The sequence below is a fragment of the Salvelinus fontinalis genome, chromosome 14, assembly GCF_029448725.1.
Source record: "Salvelinus fontinalis isolate EN_2023a chromosome 14, ASM2944872v1, whole genome shotgun sequence".
Taxonomy (NCBI): domain Eukaryota; kingdom Metazoa; phylum Chordata; class Actinopteri; order Salmoniformes; family Salmonidae; genus Salvelinus; species Salvelinus fontinalis.
In genome coordinates, this window is record NC_074678.1 from 22703069 (window position 1) to 22721490 (window position 18422).

The window sequence follows — 18422 nt, forward strand, 5'->3', positions numbered from 1 at the left end:
TTTTCAAGACGATTTTTAAGTCAAAACTGTAACTAGGCCAATCAGGAACATTCAAGGTTGTCTTAGTAAGCAACTCCAGTGTATAGTTGGCCTTCTGTTTTAGGTTATTGTCCTGCTGAAAGGTGAATTTGTCTCCCAGTGTCTGTTGGAAGCAGACTGAACCAAGTTTTCCTTTAGGATTTTGCCTATGCTTAGCTCTACTATGTTTTTTTGTATCCTCAAAAAACTCCTTAGTCCTTGCCGATGACAAGCATACCCATAACATGATGCAGCCACCACCATGCTTGAAAATATGAAGTGGTACTCAGTGATGTTGTTGGATTTGCCCCAAACATAACGTGTTTTTTTTTTACATTTCTTTGCCACATTTTTTACAGTATTACTTTTAGTGCCTTATTGCATACAGGATGCCTTTTTTGGAATATTTGTTATTCTGTACAGGCTTCCTCCTTTTCACTTCTTTTCAATTTAGTGACCCAAAATCTCTATTTAATGCATTTTAAATTCAGGCTTTAACACAGCAAAATGTGGAAAAAGTCAAGCGGTGTGAACACTTTCTGAAGGCATTGTATGTGTGTGGTGATTTGATGTGTTTTGTGTTACTCAGTTTGTAGTTTCTACTTCATATCTCTAAAATGTCTCTGTGTATCCTGTGTGGTTTGCAGGCTCTGGGAGACTCTGACTTTGCTGGTGTTCTGCGGCAGCTTCTGCCCCTGATGAAACCTCGCGCTGCTAAGGGTGAGGAGGGGTCCAGCTCAGAGTACAATTCAGGGTCCCGGTCGGGGGAGGAGGAGTGTGGTCCTGATGAGCTGCTGGTGCTGCTTGTCTACCTGTACTCACTGGCTGGAGAGGCCCAGATTGCAGATGATGAAGAGGAGGAGGAAAAGGTGGAGAGGGAGCTGATTGGAGCACTCACCCTGGTCATCACCAGAGAGGCGGAGCTCAGCCCCCTGCTGCAGAAACTCACCGGTTAGTACCGAACACAACCATAATAAAACCTTAACAGAAGCACACCAATGCTGAACACTAATACTGTAACCATAAATTACACCATGCTCTCGATAAGACGAAGCTGAACCAGATGCAACATATCACCACTTTATAGTCATTCTAGAATGACCCCAGTTAACTGTTCATATGGTAGCAGAGAGATGGAGAAGACACAGTTGTTTGTACCTCTGTGCTGCTGATGGTAGAAGGACTGTTAGCGACTTCACACCCCATCTCTCTCCCGCTTCTCGCACACACACACACACACACACACCCCTGTCAGTTCACATGGTAACAAACATGACTGTGGGAACCTGCTGCAGAGGGTGTATGTGTGTGTGTGCACTTTGACCTCTCCCCTGGTGCCTGTATACTGTCTTAGCTTTGCTGGGCCCTGCCCGCTTGCAATGTACTTCGTGAGAACATTTACAATCTAGAGGTCAGGAGCTGGTCTCTCTGGAACTGTTCTCTCTGTCTGGACAGGTCTGTGTGTCTCCAACTGGTCTGTGTGTCTGTGTGGCAGCAGGGCTTGTGGCCAGCTCTGGGAATGATGAATTAGCTCTGTACCTCCATGTCACAGTGTACCTCCCCCAGTTTGAGTTTCTCTGACCTTGAAGCTGCACACACAGTCCTCCCCAGCCACATAGCTCATAATTAGTGCTGCTTTTAGTTTGGCCCACTCTTTACATTCTCTAGCTAGCAAACACCTGGAAATATTACACTGCTTATTATTACCACGGTTATCACACACATGGACATGGTTGGGTAGTTTTCTCACTCTGTTTATCAAAATGTTCTCTCTACTTCTCTCTCCTTTTCTCTTTCTCTCTTCTGTCCTTTTCTCTCTTTGTTCTCTCTCTCTCTACCTTGCTCTCTTTCTCTCTGCCTCCCTCTCTCCCTCTCACTGTAAAACTGCTAAGGAAGAATTCTGGCCTATTTTTCTCTCTTTCTGTCCTATTTGGCTAAGGGGCCTCCTGGCAGGCGCTGGTCCAGAGATGTAGCCCATGTTAAAAACGTGACTCTCTGTAAACACTTCACTAGAAATGACCCTGTAAATGCACACCAGGTGTGTCTGAGAAAGAGAATACTTTATCTTAGCAGTGTGTGCGTATCCGTGTCCGTCTGTGTGTTGATTTGGTTTTTATGGTTGCAGATTAAATGGTTTGTGTGTAATATGAGTCAGGGGTCCGTCTTTGTCCAAGCAGCAGAGAATAACATTGATTGTCACATTCATCCCAATTAAAGGAATCAAATAGAAACCAGATGCTGAGTGAAACCTGGTCGCCATGAGAACAATGTTTTTACAAATCCCCTTTTTCTGTTTCCCTTGGCTACAGTAAACCGCCTGGGCTTAACAGACACACACATGCAGCACATATTCTGTACAGACAGACACACACACACACTCACATACACAAACTAACAGATTAAATAACAGGAGGAGGATTGAATGAGCATACGGACAGAGTGACTAGCAGAACAGACAGACACACAGCTGGTTAAAGGCAGGCTAACAGTTTATTACACTCTGACCCTCCTAACAACCGCCTTCAGGGACACACAGTGAAGAGCATCGCATCCCTCCTACAGACAAGCATGATGCTGCACTAATGGCCTGTTTAAAACACACACATGCATGCATGCAACACATGCACACGTACACACACACGCACACATAACAAAAGACACACACAAACACAGAAATGCATGCCCGCACAGACACACAAACTCACAGAATCAACAAACCCAGGAACAGCTGCGAGTCTCCTAGTCAGAGGGGATGTTGTTTACCAACATCAGCTGCTGGTGATCGAGGGGTACAGGAAGTGGAGGCGTGGTCCATGTCCTCAGCGGGAGAATAGACATTTACTCAACCTCTCAGGGAAAGAAGGGATTGAGAGGAGGAGAAGAAGAAGTGGACAAAGAGAACAAAAATACTAGCAATTTGACACACACCTGGAGAGTCTGAAATGAGGGATTTAAGTATGGATTTAATTGAAGGGAAGTGTGTAGCCTAAAGGTGTGTGCGTGTGTTCATGTGTGTGTGATGAATGAGTACTGTATGAGTTCTGTGAGTGAAGTTAAAGTATGGGTTCAATTAAAGGGAGAAATGGTGTTTGCCAAGAAATGGTTCCGCTTAGAGCTCAGGCTAGGAAATGAGCTCTTGAACCAAGTGCTCTGCAGTCAACACCAGAAATGGGAGGTAGAAGATAATTGGCTAATAATGTCACTGAATAGAAGGGGATGACTGTAATTGGACATGAGCCTCATCACACTTTTCAGATGTGGCAGATGATTGGCTGGCTCCTTTCTGTCTGTCTCAAACATGGTTAGTGTGTGATGTGTGCAAGCTGTAAATAGTTTTAATAGTCACTTCGATCATTTTCATTTTCAGTTGTGGTTTTGTGTTTTAGTGTGTGAGAGATCGATGGTGGGGGCAGGAGAGACATGGAGGGTGTTTGTGGCAAATATTCAGAGGTAGAGGCCAATAGTCTGAGTCTTGTTTCTTCAGTGAGCCGTGGGTGTGTGTGTTTATTGGGTGTTATTACCTTGACTGTGGCTCCCATTTGGTTAATGCTGTAATAAGGTGTAGGATTGTATGTCTCAAAGGAGTCAATGACAGCACAATCATACACACACCAGTACCTGGGGATGGGGTCAGGAACTCAATCCAGCAGCAGCAAATACCATCAAATTCATGCACACATGGTCCATATTATACATAGTTGGATACAGCAGACACACCATAATAGCCACATCCCCATTTTCTGTCACTCCTTGAGTTTGTTCCATTGCCTGTCAGGATTCCTGCCAACCCGGGTAGACCCATTTTTGGTTAAGCACACAGTCATCCACCCCCTCCTTTGTCCCTTAGTGGGAGGTAGCTCAAGATGGGGGTTTCATGCTTTCCTCTGTGTGTGTGTGTGTGTGTGTGTGTGTGTGTGTGTGTGTGTGTGTGTGTGTGTGTGTGTGTGTGTGTGTGTAATACGATGGTGTATATCTGTTTGTGTATTCTCAGCTCCAGTTACAGGAGAGTATGCATTTACAGTGAGAGTGTGAAATCCCAGTCCAGGCTCTGTCCCATGATTGTGTTTTAGCCTGTGCAGGATGGGTGATGGAGACTTACTGTAAGCCGTGGGTGAACGGGGGTTTACGGGACGTATATTTTACTGGACTTTCACTATTTTACAGTTGTCGAAAGTTAACGTACACCTTAGCCAAATACATTTAAACTCAGTTTCACAATTCCTGACATTTAATCCTAGTAAAAATGCCCTGTCTTAGGTCAGTTAGGATCACCATTTTATTTTAAGAATGTGAAATGTCAGAATAATAGTAGAGAGAATGATTTTTTTCAACTTTTCTTTCTTTCATCACATTCCCAGTGGGTCAAAAGTTTACATACACTCAATTAGTATTTGGTAGCATTGCCTTTAAATTGTTTCACTTGGGTCAAATGTTTCGGGTAGCCTTCCACAAGCTTCTCACAATAAGTTGGGTGAATTTTGGCGCATTCCTCCTGACAGAGCTGGTGTAGCTGTGTCAGGTTTGTAGGCCTCCTTGCTCGCACATGCTTTTTCAGTTCTGCCCACAAATTTTCTATAGGATTAAGGTCAGGGCTTTGTGATGGCCACTCCAATACCTTGACTTTGTTGTCCTTAAGCCATTTTGCCACAACTTTGGAAGTATGTTTGGGGTCATTGTCTATTTGGATGACCCATTTGCGACCAAGCTTTAACTTCCTGACTGATGTCTTGAGATGTTGCTTCAATATATCCACATAATTTTCCTACCTCATGATGCCATCTATTTTGTGAAGTGCACCAGTCCCTCCTGCAGCAAAGCACCCCCACAACATGATGCTGCCACCCCCGTGCTTCACGGTTGGGATGGTGTTCTTCGGCTTGCAAGCCTCCACCTTTTTCCTCCTCACATGACGATGGTCATTATGGCCAAACAGTTCTATTTTTGTTTCATCAGACCAGAGGACATTTCTCCAAAAAGTATGATCTTTGTCCCCATGTGCAGTTGCAAACCGTAGTCTGGCTTTTCTATGGTGGTTTTGAAGCAGTGGCTTCTTCCTTGCTGAGTGGCCTTTCAGGTTATGTTGATATAGGACTCGTTTTACTGTGGATATAGATACTTTTGTACCTGTTTCCTCCAGCATCTTCACAGGGTCCTTTGCTGTTGTTCTGGGATTGATTTGCACTTTTAGCACCAAAGTACGCTCATCTCTCAGAGACAGAACGTGTCTCCTTCCTGAGCGGTATGACGGCTGCGTGGTCCCATGGTGTTTATACTTTAGTACTATTGTTTTTTTTAGATTAACATGGTACCTTCAAGCATTTGGAAATTGCTCCCAAGGATGAACCAGACTTGTGGAGGTCTACAATTTTTTTTCTGAGGTCTTGGCTGATTTCTTTTGATTTTCCCATGATGTCAAGCAAAGAGGCACTGAGTTTGAAGGTAGGCCTTGAAATACATCCACAGGTACACCTCCAATTGACTCAAATTATGTCAATTAGCCTATCAGAAGCTTCTAAAGCCATGACATAATTTTCTGGAATTTTTCAAACGGTTTAAATGCACACTCAACTTAGTGCATGTAAACTTCTGACCCACTGGAATTGTGATACAATGAATTATAAGTGAAATAAACTGTCTGTAAACAATTGTTGGAAAAATTACTTGTCATGCACAAAGTAGATGTCCTAACCGACTTGCCAAAACTCTAATTTGTTAACAAGAAATTTGTGGAGTGGTTGAAAAACAAGTTTTAACTTCCGACTTCAACTGTATGTTCTGAGCACCCCTGTCTCTCACACACACACTAGTTGGATTTGTTTTCCATTCTGTCCTTTGGGTGTGTGAGGGCAAGCAGGGAGCGACGGGACAGACGGACCTCCCCAAAGAAGCTGTTTAGGTTGGCATGGCAACGCGTTCTCTCCATGGACGGGAGCAGTCCTGGGACATAAAAGTTATTTTGCACTCTGGCCATCAGCTCTCGCTCTCGCTCTCTTTTTCTTTCTCTTTTCTTCTCTCTGTCTTTTCCCTCCCCCATCTCCCCCCTCTCTCTGTTCATTCCTCCCTCTCTCTCTCCCAGGCCCTGCAGCAGAGAGCTACTTACAGGGGAAGCGGAGCGTGAGGGTGCATGGGTGATTAGGCTTGATTAAGATTATTTCCCCAGTTTCACTGCATTTATGAAATGACTCAAAATGTGTCTCATTTTTATTGGAAGACTTTCCTCAGATCAACCCATCGACCCCCTCTACAAATACACACACACACACGGAACCCCAGGCTTTAATCAACAGAAATTAAACTAGACTCCACTGCAGGACACGACTGGTCAGGGGGTTAGACCACGGGAGTGTGTGTGTGTTACACTCAGCCCACTTCACTTCCTTTGTAGTCATCAGTGTGTACAGTAATACAAACAGCTTGTTCCCTTCATCCACAGTAATTCTGTTTTGAAGGTCTACCATTTGAATATAGGTTTTAACCCAAACCCTGGGACCATCTCTAGACCACTTCCAATGTGTTGTTTACACCTCCAGACCTACCGTCTGCTTTGTGGAGGGTGTTAAACCTCAGCTCAGAATTCTTCCTCTGTGTATTTATGACAGGAAATGCACATCATAAAATGCTAGTTGTAAGCAGATATAAGCCCAGAGGGAATTGTATTACAAGGATGGAGAGGGACACTCCTCTTGACCTCCTACTCACTCACTCACTCACACACACACCCACTGGTTCAGAGGGACGCTGTGACATTGGCCCTGCTGGCCCCTGCACATGCATCAGTGCAGGCTGTGGTCACCCTATAACACAGGGTCAGTGGAGAGGTCCTGTTGGGCCTCCTGTCCTCTATACTCCCCAGGTTCTCTTTTTCCTCTCTCTGTCTTCTGTACCCCCTGACCCCCTTTACTCCTCATGTCTCTCTCCCCTCTCAGCCCCAGAACTACCCACATGGAGGGGGTCATCCTGTCATATGAAGCTTCTATTGCATCTGCAGCACACATACTTTACAGAGAGGCAGATAGGGGGAGAGTTTGAGGAGTCTCAATGCTAATGGAAATAGACAACGGTCTGTGTGTCTGCGTGTATACTCCTGTTCCCAGAGTGCTCAGTGTTTTACGGTATATCTGTGTTTTATCTGGCTGCTGTGGAAGAGCCTGTTTACATTACGGATTCCAGACAGCAGTGAGAGATGACCTGTCACTCTGTACACGCTTTCCTCCGCAAACTGTCCCCTCACTCTCTCTTCCTCTGCCTCTTTCTCTCTTTCCTCTCATTCCTACAGCTCTTATCAACTACTCTCTACTAGCTATCTCTCACTCTGTGATTGACTTGTTTTCCCTTTACAGTTACTGCATGAAATTATAATACATATTTTAAATATAGTTGCTTTGGGACTTCTGAGGATTATGTGACAGCTTTCCTTAGGGCACAAATGTCTTTATAGCTATTTTTTTACACCTCTGGCCTACATTAGATGGTGGTGAAGGGACGAGGGGACTGGCTGTACTGAGCAGTAGTAGGTGGCGAAAGACTGATACTGTGGTGTTACTCAATACTGGACAGTCGATCTAGAGATACTAGATTGCTAGTTCTGGTCTTAGTGGTTATGTGTGCTCCTCCTAGGCGTGGTAGTGTGTTCCTCTACTACGGCCCAGATGCCAGATGGAAGCTCTCCTGCCGTTCGGCTCTGCTCGTGCTGTCCAGGTCATTTCCTGTCAGGAGGCCAGGTGTTCCCTAAAGCCAGGGGGGACGCCCCCGTTCTCCTCCCCCTACTGCCACCTCTCCCCCCTCTCCTCCCCCTACTGCCCCCCCTCCCCTACTGCCCCCGACGTCTCCCCTACTGCCCCCTTTCCTCCCCCTGCTGCTCCCCCTCTCCTCCCCCTACTGCCCCCTATAATCTCCCTCTCATCCCCAACTGCTCCCCCTCTCTTCCCCCTCCTCTCCCTATTGCCCCCTCTATTCCACCGTACTGCCCCCTCACCTCCTCCTACTGCCCCCTCTCTTCCTCCTACTGCCCCCTCACCTCCTCCTACTGCCCCCTCTCTTCCTCCTACTGCCCCCTCACCTCCTCCTACTGCCCCCTCTCTTCCTCCTACTGCCCCCTCACCTCCTCCTACTGCCCCCTCTCTTCCTCCTACTGCCCCCTCACCTCCTCCTACTGCCCCCTCTCTTCCTCCTACTGCCCCCTCACCTTCTCCTACTGCCCCCTCTCGTCCTCCTACTGCCCCCTCACCTTCTCCTACTGCCCCCTCTCGTCCTCCTACTGCCCCCTCTCTTCCTCCTACTGCCCCCTCTCGTCCTCCTACTGCCCCCTCTAACCACCTTCTGCTCCCCCTACTCTTCCCTCTCTTCCCCCTATTCTCCCCTCTCCTCCCCCTACTCCAACCCCTCACTGTGTTTCGTTTCATTCTGTGTTTTGACATGCTGGTTAATGTCTGTTCCTTTCTCCCTCTCTCTTTACTGTCTGTTTAGTGTTGCGGTGAACAGACAGACAGGCTTATCTTAGTGCTTCTCCCCATCTCTCCCTACTGACCAGTGGACTTGTGACTCACTCAAACCCAATGTTCCACATCTCCTCTCTTACACGGTTCCTTAGAAAGTACAGATGGGTGTCAATCAGTTTCAGCATCACTGGTGTAGCTGCTGCTTCTAGCTGTGCCCTCAGGTGGAAGATGCAGCAGCAGTTCCCCCAGCAGCAGTAGCAGCAGTTCTTCCAGCAGCAGTAGCAGCAGCAGTTCCCCCAGCAGCAGCAGCAGTAGCAGCAGCAGTTCCCCCAGCAGCAGCAGCAGTAGCAGCAGCAGTTCCCCCAGCAGCAGTAGCAGCAGCAGTTCCCCAAGCAGCAGTAGCAGCAGCAGGTTCCAGCAGCAGCAGTTCCCCCAGCAGCAGCAGCAGTTTCCCCAGCAGCAGTTCCCCCAGTAGCAGCAGCAGTTCCCCCAGTAGCAGCAGCAGTTCCCCCAGTAGCAGCAGCAGTTCCCCCAGTAGCAGCAGCAGTTCCCCCACTAGCAGCAGCAGTTCCCCCACTAGCAGCAGCAGTTCCCCCACTAGCAGCAGCAGTTCCCCCAGCAGCAGCAGCAGTTCCCCCACTAGCAGCAGCAGTTCCCCCAGCTGCAGCAGCAGTTCCCCCAGCAGCAGCAGCAGTTCCCCCAGCAGCAGTTCCCTCAGCAGCAGTTCCCCCAGCAGCAGTAGCAGCAGCAGTTCCCCCAGCAGCAATAGCAGCAGCAGTTCCCCCAGCAACAGCAGCAGTTCCCCCAGCAGCAGTAGCAGCAGCAGTTCCCCCAGCAGCAGTAGCAGCAACAGTTCCCCCAGCAGCAGCAGCAGATCCCCCAGCAGCAGCAGTAGTAGTTCTTCCAGCAGAAGTAGCAGCAGCAGTTCCCCCACTAGCAGCAGCAGTTCCCCCACTAGCAGCAGCAGTTCCCCCACTAGCAGCAGCAGTTCCCCCACTAGCAGCAGCAGTTCCCCCAGCAGCAGCAGTTCTCCCAGCAGCAGTAGCAGTTACCTCAGCAGCAGCAGCAGTTCCCCCAGCAGCAGCAGTTCCCCCAGCAGCAGCAACAGTAGCAGCAGCAGTTCCCCCAGCAGCAGTTCCCCCAGCAGCAGTAGCAGCAGCAGTTCCCCCAGCAGCAGTAGCAGCAGCAGTTCCCCCAGCAGCAGGTTCCAGCAGCAGGTTCCAGCAGCAGCAGTTCCCCCAGCAGCAGTTCCCCAAGCAGCAGTAGCAGCAGCAGGTTCCAGCAGCAGCAGTTCCCCCAGCAGCAGCAGCAGTTTCCCCAGCAGCAGTTCCCCCAGTAGCAGCAGCAGTTCCCCCAGTAGCAGCAGCAGTTCCCCCAGTAGCAGCAGCAGTTCCCCCACTAGCAGCAGCAGTTCCCCCACTAGCAGCAGCAGTTCCCCCACTAGCAGCAGCAGTTCCCCCACTAGCAGCAGCAGTTCCCCCAGCAGCAGCAGCAGTTCCCCCACTAGCAGCAGCAGTTCCCCCAGCTGCAGCAGCAGTTCCCCCAGCAGCAGCAGCAGTTCCCCCAGCAGCAGTTCCCTCAGCAGCAGTTCCCCCAGCAGCAGTAGCAGCAGCAGTTCCCCCAGCAGCAATAGCAGCAGCAGTTCCCCCAGCAACAGCAGCAGTTCCCCCAGCAGCAGTAGCAGCAGCAGTTCCCCCAGCAGCAGTAGCAGCAACAGTTCCCCCAGCAGCAGCAGCAGATCCCCCAGCAGCAGCAGTAGTAGTTCTTCCAGCAGAAGTAGCAGCAGCAGTTCCCCCACTAGCAGCAGCAGTTCCCCCACTAGCAGCAGCAGTTCCCCCACTAGCAGCAGCAGTTCCCCCACTAGCAGCAGCAGTTCCCCCAGCAGCAGCAGTTCTCCCAGCAGCAGTAGCAGTTACCTCAGCAGCAGCAGCAGTTCCCCCAGCAGCAGCAGTTCCCCCAGCAGCAGCAACAGTAGCAGCAGCAGTTCCCCCAGCAGCAGTTCCCCCAGCAGCAGTAGCAGCAGCAGTTCCCCCAGCAGCAGTAGCAGCAGCAGTTCCCCCAGCAGCAGGTTCCAGCAGCAGGTTCCAGCAGCAGCAGTTTCCCCAGCAGCAGCAGCAGTTCCCCCAGCAGCAGCAGCAGTTCCCCCAGCAGCAGCAGCAGTTCCCCCAGCAGCAGCAGCAGTTCCCCCAGCAGCAGCAGCAGTTCCCCCACTAGCAGCAGCAGTTCCCCCACTAGCAGCAGCAGTTCCCCCACTAGCAGCAGCAGTTCCCCCACTAGCAGCAGCAGTTCCCCCACTAGCAGCAGCAGTTCCCCCACTAGCAGCAGCAGTTCCCCCACTAGCAGCAGCAGTTCCTCCAGCTGCAGCAGCAGTTCCCCCAGCAGCAGCAGCAGTTCCCCCAGCAGCAGCAGCAGTTCCCCCAGCAACAGCAGCAGTTCCCCCAGCAGCAGTAGCAGCAGCAGTTACCCCAGCAGCAGTAGCAGCAACAGTTCCCCCAGCAGCAGCAGCAGCAGATCCCGCAGCAGCAGCAGCAGATCCCCCAGCAGCAGCAGCAGATCCCCCAGCAGCAGCAGTTCACCCAGCAGCAGCAGCAGTTCACCCAGCAGCAGCAGCTGTTCACCCAGCAGCAGCAGCAGTTCACCCAGCAGCAGGAGCAGTTCCCCCAGCAGCAGCAGCAGTTCCCCCAGCAGCAGCAGCAGTTCCCCCAGCAGCAGCAGCAGTTCCCCCAGCAGCAGCAGCAGTTCCCCCAGCAGCAGCAGCAGTTCCCCCAGCAGCAGTAGCAGCAGCAGTTCTCCCAGCAGCAGTAGCAGTTCCCCCAGCAGCAGTAGCAGTTCCCCCAGCAGCAGTAGCAGTTCCCCCAGCAGCAGTAGCAGTTCCCCCAGCAGCAGTAGCAGTTCCCCCAGCAGCAGTAGCAGTTCCCCCAGCAGCAGTAGCAGTTCCCCCAGCAGCAGCAGCAGTTTCCCAAGCAGTAGTATCAGCAGCAGTTTTCCCAGCAGCAGTAGCAGGTCCCCCAGCAGCAGTAGCAGTTCCCCCAGCAGCAGTAGCAGTTCCCCCAGCAGCAGTAGCAGTTCCCCCAGCAGCAGTAGCAGTTCCCCCAGCAGCAGTAGCAGTTCCCCCAGCAGCAGCAGCAGTTTCCCAAGCAGTAGTAGCAGCAGCAGTTACCCAGGCAGCAGCAGCAGCAGCAGTTACCCAAGCAGCAGTAGCAGCAGCAGTTCCCCCAGCAGCAGTTCACCCAGCAGCGGCAGCGTTTCCCCCAGCAGCAGCAGCAGCAGCAGTTCCCCCAGCAGCAGCAGCAGTTCCCCCAGCAGCAGCAGCAGCAGTTCCCCCAGCAGCAGCAGCAGCAGCAGCAGTTCCCCCAGCAGCAGCAGCAGCAGCAGTTCCCCCAGCAGCAGCAACAGCAGTTCCCCCAGCAGCAGCAACAGCAGTTCCCCCAGCAGCAGCAGCAGCAGTTCCCCCAGCAGCAGCAGCAGTTCCCCCAGCAGCAGCAGCAGCAGTTCCCCCAGCAGCAGCAGCAGCAGTTCCCCCAGCAGCAGCAGCAGCAGTTCCCCCAGCAGCAGCAGCAGCAGTTCCCCCAGCAGCAGCAGCAGCAGTTCCCCCAGCAGCAGCAGCAGCAGTTCCCCCAGCAGCAGCAGCAGCAGTTCCCCCAGCAGCAGCAGCAGCAGTTCCCCCAGCAGCAGCAGCAGCAGTTCCCCCAGCAGCAGCAGTTCCCCCAGCAGCAGCAGTTTCCCCAGCAGCAGCAGCAGCAGTTCCCCCAGCAGCAGTTCCCCCAGCAGCAGCAGCAGCAGTTCCCCCAGCAGCAGCAGCAGCAGCAGCAGTTCCCCCAGCAGCAGTTCCCCCAGCAGCAGCAGCAGCAGTTCCCCCAGCAGCAGCAGCAGCAGCAGCAGTTCCCCCAGCAGCAGCAGCAGCAGCAGTTCCCCCAGCAGCAGCAACAGCAGTTCCCCCAGCAGCAGCAACAGCAGTTCCCCCAGCAGCAGCAGCAGCAGTTCCCCCAGCAGCAGCAGCAGCAGTTCCCCCAGCAGCAGCAGCAGCAGTTCCCCCAGCAGCAGCAGCAGCAGTTCCCCCAGCAGCAGCAGCAGCAGTTCCCCCAGCAGCAGCAGCAGCAGCAGCAGTTCCCCCAGCAGCAGCAACAGCAGTTCCCCCAGCAGCAGCAACAGCAGTTCCCCCAGCAGCAGCAGCAGCAGTTCCCCCAGCAGCAGCAGCAGCAGTTCCCCCAGCAGCAGCAGCAGCAGTTCCCCCAGCAGCAGCAGCAGCAGTTCCCCCAGCAGCAGCAGCAGCAGTTCCCCCAGCAGCAGCAGCAGCAGTTCCCCCAGCAGCAGCAGCAGCAGTTCCCCCAGCAGCAGCAGCAGCAGTTCCCCCAGCAGCAGCAGCAGCAGTTCCCCCAGCAGCAGCAGCAGCAGTTTCCCCAGCAGCAGCAGCAGCAGTTCCCCCAGCAGCAGCAGTTTCCCCAGCAGCAGCAGCAGCAGTTCCCCCAGCAGCAGCAGCAGCAGTTCCCCCAGCAGCAGCAGCAGCAGTTCCCCCAGCAGCAGCAGCAGCAGTTCCCCCAGCAGCAGCAGCAGTTCCCCCAGCAGCAGCAGCAGTTCCCCCAGCAGCGGCGGCGGCATCAGTTCCCCCAGCAGCGGCGGCGTCAGCAGTTCCCCCAGCAGCGGCGGCGTCAGCAGTTCCCCCAGCAGCAGTGGCAGCAGTTCCCCCAGCAGCAGCGGCAGCAGTTCCCCCAGCAGCAGCGGCAGCAGTTCCCTCAACAGCAGTTTCCCAGCAGCAGTAGCAGTTCCCCCAGTAGCAGTAGCAGTTCCCCCAGTAGCAGCAGCAGTTCCCCCAGCAGCAGTTCCCCCAGCAGCAGTTCCCCCAGCAGCAGTTCCCCCAGCAGCAGTTCCCCCAGCAGCAGCAGCAGCAGTTCCCCCAGCAGCAGCAGCAGCAGCAGCAGTTCCCCCAGCAGCAGCAGCAGCAGCAGTTCCCCCAGCAGCAGCAACAGCAGTTCCCCCAGCAGCAGCAACAGCAGTTCCCCCAGCAGCAGCAGCAGCAGTTCCCCCAGCAGCAGCAGCAGTTCCCCCAGCAGCAGCAGCAGCAGTTCCCCCAGCAGCAGCAGCAGCAGTTCCCCCAGCAGCAGCAGCAGCAGTTCCCCCAGCAGCAGCAGCAGCAGTTCCCCCAGCAGCAGCAGCAGCAGTTCCCCCAGCAGCAGCAGCAGCAGTTCCCCCAGCAGCAGCAGCAGCAGTTCCCCCAGCAGCAGCAGCAGCAGTTCCCCCAGCAGCAGCAGCAGCAGTTCCCCCAGCAGCAGCAGCAGCAGTTCCCCCAGCAGCAGCAGCAGCAGTTCTCCCAGCAGCAGCAGTTTCCCCAGCAGCAGCAGCAGCAGTTCCCCCAGCAGCAGCAGCAGCAGTTCCCCCAGCAGCAGCAGCAGCAGTTCCCCCAGCAGCAGCAGCAGCAGTTCCCCCAGCAGCAGCAGCAGCAGTTCCCCCAGCAGCAGCAGCAGCAGCAGTTCCCCCAGCAGCAGCAGCAGTTCCCCCAGCAGCGGCGGCAGCAGTTCCCCCAGCAGCGGCGGCGGCAGCAGTTCCAGCAGCGGCGGCGGCAGCAGTTCCAGCAGCGGCGGCGGCGGCAGCAGTTCCCCCAGCAGCGGCGGCGTCAGCAGTTCCCCCAGCAGCAGTGGCAGCAGTTCCCCCAGCAGCAGCGGCAGCAGTTCCCCCAGCAGCAGCGGCAGCAGTTCCCTCAACAGCAGTTTCCCAGCAGCAGTAGCAGTTCCCCCAGTAGCAGCAGCAGTTCCCCCAGCAGCAGTTTTCCCAGCAGCAGTTTTCCCAGCAGCAGTTCCCCCAGCAGCAGTTCCCCCAGCAGCAGTTCCCCCAGCAGCAGTTCCCCCAGCAGCAGTTTTCCCAGCAGCAGTTTTCCCAGCAGCAGTTCATCCAACAGCAGTTCATCCAACAGCAGTTCATCCAACAGCAGTTCCCCCAGCAGCAGGTCATCCAGCAGCAGTTCCCTCAGCAGCAGTTTCCCAGCAGCAGCAGCAGTTTCCCAGCAGCAGCAGCAGTTTCCCAGCAGCAGCAGCAGTTCCCCCAACAGCAGCAGCAGTTTTCCCAGCAGCAGTTTTCCCAGCAGCAGTTCCCCCAGCAGCAGTTCCCCCAGCAGCAGTTCCCCCAGCAGCAGCAGCAGTTTTCCCAGCAGCAGTTTTCCCAGCAGCAGTTTTCCCAGCAGCAGTTCCCCCAGCAGCAGTTCCCCCAGCAGCAGCAGCAGTTTTCCCAGCAGCAGCAGTGAGTGCCTAGAGCAGGGGTAGACCACAGGTACTGCAGGATTTAGTTCCAAATAGGTACCACTCCTGACCAACTGAGCTTTTTGATCAGTTCAGTGATTGCCTAAATTCAACACACCTGATCTTCCATGTCGGTTAAATCAAAAACATGAGGTTCCTGCTCCACTCCAGGACCAGGGTTTCCTCCCCCTGACCTAGAGGAAGATGAGTGTTCTTCCTGTGCTGTTAGTGTTCCGCTCCACAGAGGAAGGGGATCAGGGTCTCTAATAAGCTCTGGCCTGAGTAAATACAGAACACTCACTCTCACGGTCTCACCCTCCTCTTTCTCTCTTTAACTCAAGCTCTCTGCTCTCTTTCTGTCTCTGTCACTCTTTCTCCTTTGTCGTCTGTTTTCTTTCCATTTTGCGCTCTCTTCCTCTCTTCCTTGCACATAAAAACACACTCACGATCTCCATCTTATCTCTCTCCCTCTTATCTGCTCTGAATGAGACACGTCTGTGTCTTGGTCCTCTCAGGCTGTCTGTCTCCCGCTGGCTCGCACAGACACACACACAAGGTCTGCTCCGCTCTTTGATACTGACAGCTGCTTTCTGTCTGCGCTCCATCTATGAGCTCCCCCCTCTCATGTTGGTTCGGCTAAACTCTGTTTAAACCCAGGTGAACCTCTCATACTGAGAGAGGGATGGAGATAGATATGAAGCTATGGATGCTAGAACTGTGCATACTTTACTAGGTGAGATGCCCTTTGTAGAGTAGCCCTGTCATCTCACCGCTCTCTGAAATATCTGGTGTGTTGTAGTGTCAGCTTACTGTATGTGGTGTTAGGTTAGTACACACACAAATCACCTTGCTCCTAATGGGTCATCCGCTAGGGTGAAAACATGCTTTGGTGATGACATTTCACTTCTTTATGTTATAAAATATATTTTGCCAAGACAAATATGTTTTGTCATGTTCTGAATCATTCAGTGGGGTCTTTCTCTAACATATCATTAACATTATATTCCAAAAATTGGATTTCAGAACCTAATACGTCCGAAAATAGGCAACGAACTCTGACAGATCAATGCAGCTTTATTGGCGAAACTTTAGGATTTCACACTTTGTGGTCGTCGTCAAAATTAGCACAAGCTGAATTAAATGTTTTGAAAGGCTTTGAAATTAAAAAGCTTGGGGTACGCTCTGTTGACATTTCACAGAGATACGATTGTTTTTGCGAGAAGTCTTCGAAAAAGAACAGGAACTTCACATTAATATGAACTGCGCGTACTAAAATGTGAAAATACTACACGTCGTCTCAAAATCGACGTGTATCTTTGTTTTATGTCCTCCGGATTTGAGAAGAAAGATGACAAGTTCAATGGTAAGCCTGTCAGGTAGTTTTAATTCTTACACAGCATCCAGCCTGGCTGACGCCATGCTTTTTTCCTGATTTTCTCTGGCCTCCATTGATTTAGTTGCCCTATTTATGACCATCCTACAAGGGTAAAATCTCAAATCGCTTTTGAACGGATTATGGTAGAGACATGAGGTTTGAACCATTGATTTTCTTAGAGGATTATCTACACAATTATTATATTATTTTACCCAGTGGTCAAACGGTGAGTTTTTGATTAGACACCCTACATTTAGTCCCTCAGGGTAAATCCTCAGAGTCTTCATACTCTGTCAGACCTGTGGATCCCCTCAGCCCTCTCTGACCCTGCAGACTGCCTGGCTGCCTGCCTCTCTGACTCCCCCGTTCAAACAACCACTATTTTTGGCTGCCTTTTAATTTCCCCTCTACTTTGTAGAGATAGCAAATCCTAAGAATATCCACTGGAGGGTATGTGTTTTGTGTTATTGACGGGATATATGGTTCTAATTTCCCCATTTCCTGTTGGCTCCCTCTCTCTGCCAACCCTGCCTCTCTCCTCCCTTCTTCATTATTGGCTGCTGGAAGGATTTCTGGCTCCTGAGTAACACATCACTGTAGTGTTGGTTAGTAGTACACAGTTTTTCTCTAACTCTTTTCATATTGATTCATATGGCAAATTGGGTAGTGCATCAGCAGTTTTCCTCTTGTCTTGTCAGTCATATCATACAGTACCTTAGAGAGCTATTTATAATTTGTCAGAAATGTCCAGATCAACTGGTCCTTGTCAGCAAACATTTATTTCATTTTGTTGTAATGTTTTAGTCACTCATATCACATGAACACACATAAGACATGGCAAAATGTGTAGAACTGCAGTAAATGTGCTTTAAAACTGCTTCATTTTCTCTGCATCCCATAACAAAATGTATAGAATTGCAGGAAATTAGCTTTAAAATGGCCCAAAAAAGTTCCCCAGTGCTGGAAGGGGGTGCCTGAGGATCCCTATTGGCAAAGGAAATCGTGAGACAGATGTTTTTGTGCACAATTGTTGATTACTTAACAAAATGTAACATTTTCAGTGCAACATTAAAGTCTTCAGATAGTAACACGTTTTTTTTATACAGTAACACACGCGCCAACCCTCTTCGCCCAGTCAGACCCCCTCTCGCTCTCTATAACATCTGGGTCTCAGGTGGGAACATAGGCCTCCTGTAGGGCCTCCATGCACCAGTCAAGAGCCCCAACACACACTTTCAACAAGTCCACATCCCTTACACACACTCATACTTTAATGTTGAACCATTCTTTATCAGGCTCAGTAAGATATGCACACTGTCATTTATAAATACTCTCTCATAGTCTTCTCAGTCTTTTATCGATTTCAAAATATATTTTGGTATCTAGTGTACAACATTTGATAGGTTTGCTTAAACAATGTGTTTTCTGTAAGTCCTCATAACACTTCTTTATTGCTCTTTCACAGTGTTGTGAGGCAGTGTATTAGTTTAGTGGGTTTCTATAGGACTCTGTGTTTATTGTGATGGGTGGAGCCTGTGTGGCTGGTAGTGCTGTGTGTTATTGTAACCCATTTATATAAGCTACTGCTACTGGGGTTTATGACTATACCCCTCTGCCCTCAGGCTGTATGGGCTCACATATACACACACACTTTCCAGAGGGCACAACCCGTGTGTGTACGTGTTTAACTGAACTTGTGGGAACCAGAAGCCCCCACAAGAATAGTAAACGAACAAAAACTGGGGGGACAGTCAGCCAGTGAGGTCTAGTGTACCTAACAAGAGCAAAGAAAGAATACGGCAGACAGAGTGGGAGGGTCGTCACCTCCCACAAAACCGTGGACCAACAAGGACCCCGGAACACCATACCAGTCACACAAACAAAATACTGCCCTGCATCCAAGTAAAAGACGCAGCCTGCGTCCCAAATTCACCCAGCCTGCGTCCCAAATTCACCCAGCCTGCGTCCCAAATTCACCCAGCCTGCGTCCCAAATTCACCCAGCCTGCGTCCCAAATTGACCTAGCCTGCGTCCCAAATTGACCTAGCCTGCGTCCCAAATCCATGAGGGGTTCACACTTCCACTTGCCCCAGCCAACTTTGTCCTCCCCAGACCTCAGCAACCTTTGCGCACAGGAAGCAACATTTAAGAGGATAGAAGAAAACGAGACCAGAAGAGAAGACGGGAGCGACAGAACAGGACAATAGCAAACAAAATGAACAGTGGTCAGTCACGTAGACATTCAGGGACAGGGCGCACGAGAGAGCGCATCGGCAACAAGCTCCAAGGAAAAGAACATCTCAGGGTCCTTCTCATAACATTTTGGCAACAACCGTAACTTTCCAAAAATATGAAGTGATT

At 51.5% G+C, this 18422-nt stretch overlaps 1 protein-coding gene across 1 annotated transcript in view; it reads left to right on the forward strand.

Annotated features, from left to right (window-relative positions):
• LOC129869628 (sec1 family domain-containing protein 2-like) overlaps positions 1 to 18422 on the forward strand; it is a 196470-nt gene that overhangs the window by 113041 nt on the left and 65007 nt on the right. Inside the window, exon 5 of the mRNA XM_055944215.1 lies at positions 666 to 969. Within this exon, the coding sequence (XP_055800190.1) occupies positions 666 to 969 (304 nt within the window). The remainder of the gene's footprint in view (positions 1 to 665; positions 970 to 18422) is intronic.